Source organism: Merops nubicus, unplaced genomic scaffold, assembly GCF_000691845.1.
Source record: "Merops nubicus isolate BGI_N331 unplaced genomic scaffold, ASM69184v1 scaffold41038, whole genome shotgun sequence".
NCBI classification, from domain to species: Eukaryota; Metazoa; Chordata; class Aves; order Coraciiformes; family Meropidae; genus Merops; species Merops nubicus.
The window spans coordinates 11,003-17,217 of NW_008627085.1; the positions used below are offsets into that span (position 1 = coordinate 11,003).

Consider the following 6,215-nt stretch of genomic DNA (forward strand, 5'->3'; position numbering starts at 1 on the left):
GCCAACTATTCTGAAGGAACAAAACATCTTTTCCCTCCTACAGTTAATGGATCTTTATTCATCAAAAATAGCACCTTAACAGTAAAAGAGAACAAAACAGTTGAAATTGTTTGTGAAGCCTTAGGATGGGCTCCAGCTCCAGACATTACCTGGATGACAAATGACTCTTTCATTGATAAGTCGAGGTATGTTACCCAGCAAAGTCAAGGATCTAATGGCCTCCACAATGCCCTGAGCATCCTAACTTTGACTCCGATGGACAGTGAGATTTTGACTTGTTTAGCTGACATAGAAGCACTCCCTAATCCTCAGAATGCAACTGTAACTGTTATTTTTGTCAACTCTACTACAGGTAAGTGAATATTTGCTGTATTTTGTCTGTCCTGTCGTGCCTGTGCTGTACTGTTTATACTGAGAACTCTCCTTTTTGTTTTCTTTTGCTTTGGTTTATCTTGAAAGTCTTCTATTTGCAAGTTAAATACTGTGGACACAAGAGACTAAATACTAAAGACACAGGACTCATAGCCTATACATAGGTAGGGTTAAATTCACATCCGTGAGAGGGCTATGAGGGCACAATTCTAATAAACCAGCCACCAAGGCAAGCTTAGGACAGAGCTGGACAAATGAAACAGTACATCTGCCACTGACTCCTACCATGGATTCATTAGTGAGAAAACTAGTGCTTTACTCCTTGACCAAGTAAACATCTAATGAATTTAGATTAGATCTTAAATATCCTTGACTGGGCCATGCCTGCCATGTTAACATTATTTGTTGGACCTCATTTACTCAAAACCAAACCCTCAAGTGAAAATTTTCTCCATAATATTCAATACCAGTTTTACCACTGATGTGGAAAAAAACCTGGATTTTACTCTCAGTTTCTGAACACAACCCAGAAGAGATTTTATACTAGCACTTCAGGTGCAAAGACAAAGTTCTCCATATGAGCAGGGACCAGATGTGATGGAACTGTTTAGTATGTTGGTAAGGTCCCCAGGGCTGCATTGAGGCTAGCACATAATTGGAGATGGCAGCATGTAGGAGCTTCAGTTCCATATACCTATCACCAGTCTGCTGTAAGAAGGTATTTGTCCATGGTGTATTCACCCATTACAGAACAAGAATCAGGTCATCAAGAGAAGCTGCATATTGATGTGCCTTATCTGGAAGTCTGCTTAGATCAAAGATCCATTGGGCCTGCTTTCCTCTTCCTGGCATGGTCTCTTTCACATTTTAAAGGAAACAAAAAATGTCCATCAGCAACATCTGTAGAATTTTTTGCATGGTGCATTTGGATGCTTTTTGTTGTCTTTTATTTGAGGAGAGTCCAGGTTGCTTTAATTCAGGCATGGATGTTGGGCAAATCTCCCAAGAACAGTTAGCAAGGTCTTTGATAACCCTACATATTTTTTCTAAAGTCAGCATTTTCTGTAATGCTGCTCATCTTTGGCATCACTGACATCCTATGAAAATAAAATTCCATCACAGTACTGGGAGGTTCATCAAGAAAAAGGTGATTTCATCTGGTCTGTGCTGCAAGCATGAAACAAAGGAAGTGGGACTACCACTATAGATCTACCTCATAACCTAACAGAATCTTATGAAAACTGTCTTTCTTTTCCAAACTGTAACACAGTAAGAGCAAGTAAGAGGAAGTATCTCTTTGTGGGTTAGCAGTGTTTAAGGCAGAGGAGGGAGACATTCCCAAATCATCCTTAGGAATATTTCCCTGTTGGGACTAGCCAAGTGTCACAACTGTCAGGCAGAGGAGTCTCAAGGCAAACTAAACTTGAAACACTGATTGCGGGCAGGGAGCTGAGGTTACTGGGTATGGGTACACTGCCTCCTGTGGTGACATTGTCCACCCTACAGTGACATCCCTTTTATTAGCCTTACCCTGTGGCACAGGAAATGCATAGATTATATATAATTTTTTTTTTTTTTACAGTGTGCCTATGCATCCCTAGTTGCCTTCTGTGTAGAGTAGGGACTCATATTTGCGTTTCTTTCTGTCGTGGTGAGCATCATGAACGTCTATAATCATGCTGACAGCTTCCCTTGATAAACTGATTCTTCTGTAGTGGGTGAATGTGGTACGTATGAAGACATTCTTATAGTGGATAGATGAGGGCTTTGGTGTAGAAGTTTCAACACATAAACAGCTGAGGAGGTTGAGTAGGTGTGCCTATTATTACATGTATGACTTTTTTAGCAAGCTTTTTTTCAGAAGTACTTGCTTTGTAATGCAATTGAAAAAGGTCATTTCACCATTCTTAATAGGACATTTTTGTAGTCACATTGATCCTAATGACTGACTAAGCAAAAGAGAACTATCCTGAGGAAATTAATAAATTCCCCTGCCTACTCATTTGTGAAGTACTGAGGTATCCACCCTCTGTTTCCATAGCTACACACTGTAAATCAGAAGAGGAGAAAAACAGATGTCCTGGAGCACAATTACTGTATAATTAGTGATTGTATAGGATTATCATTCAATTCTCTTTGGAAAAATCATTGTGCGGCAGCAGATACTCAAAATTTGTCAGGATGTGAAGATATGGAGTCTTTAAATTATTATAATGAAATAAAGACAAGGCATTTACGAGAAAGGAACGTGTATAATGTATGTATCACACTTGAAGTCTCAGACCTTGTCTAATTTTTCATTTACAGACTCAGCCTTAGCTAGCTGTTGTCAGGAAAGAATATAACTGGCATTAAACATCTAAGGAGTCCTTCCCAAAAGTACTGTAATATCAATTTCAGCCTTCACTTAAAAGCGCTTAAAAAATTTAATTTCTCCGTGTTCCTCACAAGCAATTCCTGTCCATTCACAAGAACTCCAACCAACAATCTGAGCCTTCTACAGCCAGCCATCTCCTGGTCAATGAATTTCCTACTTTCCTGCACCTCTGATCAGTCTAAATCTCAGAGCTTTCCATACAAGGTGATGCATTTTTGTGTCAGTCACTCCTCCAGAGTTATCTCACTGGCAGTGGCTGGCTGAAGCCCATATTTGGGAACTCCTATGGTGTTATCTCAGCAGATGCATTCACAGAGCTGTTACTGGGCAATGGGATCCATGGCACAGACCCTTAGCTGGGCTAAACCCCTCTGGCTTCAGTGCTGACTTCGTGTTGCCATTGGCCTGCAGAAGATGAAGATAAGGAATCTGCCATGAGCCTGATATTCCTTTGCTTTTTAAGTTAGCCAGAAAGCTCCAAAGCATACAAAAAGCCATGCACTGCTTTCCCCAGCCTCTCATTTCTCCTTGATCGCCAACATGTGCCAGGGGAAATTCCCCTTTTCTGCAGATACTTAGCCCAAGTAAAATTTTGGGCAGCTTTGGGAGGACCCAGAGGTCTGTCTGGATAGCAGCAGGGAATGGGTTGTGCGGAATGTGGAAGTGGCTTTGTTCACACTGAGCACCTCATGTAACTTGATGTGGATTTACTAATGGGGCTAAAAGGGATTTGATGCCCTCATGCCTTAGTGACTCTCTTTTGCACCCTTACCTGCACATTAATCTGGCAGCTCCTGCTTTCATACCTGCTGGTCCCATTTCTAGTTCCTTTCTGTATCTTCTGAAGCTGGAGAGAAACTTCAGTTCTGAAGTGCTGGGAATGTGTGTGTTGTGTCCTGTCCTTCTCATTTCAACTCCGTAGATCTTCTTTTGGCGCATAACCTGAACCTGACAGGGAGTGAAATACCTTGGTGTGGCAGCCAGCCTGGAGGCATGGGCCAAGGCAGGTGTGTTTAGATCCTCCTTTCACACTGAGCTTTTCCCTTATAGCTAAATAGCTGTCTTTCATATTTTAGGTTTCTCAAAATCCCTGTGACATGCTTTATATAAGAAAATATGATAAAATACAGATGTTTGTCACAGTGTTTCTAGATAAAAATATGAACAAGTTTATCAGTTGTAATCACAACTGATTAGAGGCTACAGAACTACCTACTGGTTCAGAGGTTACTGAGTGCTTGTTTTCTCTAACAGTCAGAAGACTTTCAAAAGAAGCTTATTGAGCATTAGGATTACAGAAGACTGGAACAAATTGCTTAATCATGATGACCTGAGCTTTGGAGCATGTAGACACCTAACAGAGGTTCAAGCTTTGCAGTAGGCCTTGGTCCTGTATCCTTGCAGTCTGAAGCTTCCAAACCCCAAACATATGCCCAAGCAAATTTGTAGGTAGAAAGGATTTACTTCTTTGTTCGCTGCGATACGTAGAGCAGCAGATACGGTGGTTCACACATCAGGGGTGTAGCCCTGACACTGCACAGCTACCAGTCACCTGCGTTGCTATGGTACCTATTCCAGAGGCTGTCAGCTAACTGTGGCCATGCAGTCACTAACTGGGACCTCTAACGAGGAAACGACAATGATAAACGGAGTGCCACAGAACGGGTTTTGACAGGGTGGGATCCATCTGACATCTGTAGTCTGGATTAGAATTTTGTTTCTAAACATCTGCCCAAATGACTTTGGGGGCTGTTTTTCAAAGGTGGCAAATTTGAAGTGCTTCTGAAATATTTTGTTGAAACCAAAGGGTAGGATGTCATGACAATTAGAACCAACATTTTCCTTGTGCATCCAGCTGTGTGAGAAACATGGGGCATTTTTAAAATTCTGTGCACATGGGAGCTCTGTGGGAAAACTGTTTGGTCATAGCAACCAATTGCAGCAGGATACTGAATTGTCATGAAATCACCTCATTTAATTCTGTAGATTACAGCCAAGGCGAAGGGGTAAGTCAATGTTGTGAGAATGGCAGTAGTGAAGATGAGTTAGTAGCTGCATATTCCCAAACAGTGCTACTCTTCACAGGTTTTGCTTTTCCTGGCACTTCAAGTGGGTAACAGATGCCCTGTTGAGTATGTCCCAAAATTAAACACCTGCTGAAATCAGTGAGGAAAACCCCAAAATGAGATTTACCAGAAAATCTTATCTACAGGCTAGAGATCTCCATCTGTAGTAGTCACCTAAGACAATTGCTGTGGTCTGTGGGGAGAAATGTTCATCTTATCCAAAAGGACACACACCCGTTTGACCAAATGAATTGTATCCCAAAATACCTATTTCCCCTCCACTGTCAACAACAAATAGGCAAGATGTTTAATATCTGCTGTATGGACATCTTAATTGAATCTTAATCCCTTTCCCCAACCCTAGTCATCTCCAAAGGATGTTGGGAGGCCCAGCATATCTTACAAAATAAAGTTCAGGTTGAAAGCTTGCCACCTTGCGGTTTTGTTTTTTTTTTTTTGTTTTTTTTTTTTTTTTTTTTTTTCAGAAGAGAAGTAGCTGTGGGAAAAGTTACAGTTGCAATAAAGCATTTGCATTTGGAAACATTTTAAATTCTTGGGCACTATCCATAAATAGAGTCCATCATTTGGAAAACACAGACTCCTTGTTAAATAATCAATGAGCAGTTAATAGCTTCTCACAAAAGGCAACTATTCTGAAAAGGATGTTACGAGGCACTGATAGAACAATGTTTCTTCATTTAATTTAACAGAAAATGAGTACAGTGAAGACAACAAAAGCACCTGGGTTATTGTACTTGCAGTTGTGCTTTCGCTTGTTGGTATTATTCTTCTGATTATTATTATTGTGGTTGTGGTACGCTGCTGCTGCCTAAAGAAGAAAGGTGAGTGGACCTTCACCATTGGCCTGTATGTTAAAAAGCATCTTCAGATAGATATAAATCTCCCAGTAATGTCAGCTCTGGTGTAGTGCAAAGACCTGCGAGCAGAAGTGTGAGCAGACAGATCCTGCTCTTAACCATGACCTCTTTGAGCTGCTCCTTACTTTCACCTTGCTTCTTCTCCTGTACATATGTCCTAAAGTAACCAATGTCAGCCATTCCCATTACCGACAGGGGGGTTGTGTTTTTCAGGTGTTCGTTAACTTCCCACGGTGTTTATCCCCTGTGCTGAGGTTCATTGCTCTGAAGCACACCTTCAGTGTTCTGTGCCTCGTTTCCAATTTCTGTGTAGGCTCTTCCACAGGGACAGTGTTATAAACAGGGAGGAGAGGTGCTCCTGGGGTAGCTGGGACACGGTGCACACCCTAAGGGGAGCTCTCTAGGCAGTTACATTTTAGTTTCCTGCATTTAAAACTTTTTTTTTTTTTTTTTTTTTCTTTCTCAGGTTCTGCGTATCAAAATTAAATAAGGTAAGCTGGGGGGATTTTTCCTTTGAACGGA

General features: G+C 41.2%; 1 protein-coding gene across 1 annotated transcript in view; it reads left to right on the plus strand.

The window, feature by feature from the left end:
- IGSF5 (immunoglobulin superfamily, member 5) overlaps window positions 1–5,657 on the plus strand; it is a gene marked incomplete at its 3' end in the record, with an annotated part of 14,091 nt that extends 8,434 nt beyond the window's left edge. Inside the window, exons 3-4 of the mRNA XM_008946205.1 lie at window positions 44–352; window positions 5,526–5,657. Of these exons, the coding sequence (XP_008944453.1) occupies window positions 44–352; window positions 5,526–5,657 (441 nt within the window). The remainder of the gene's footprint in view (window positions 1–43; window positions 353–5,525) is intronic.
- Window positions 5,658–6,215: the final 558 nt, after the last annotated feature.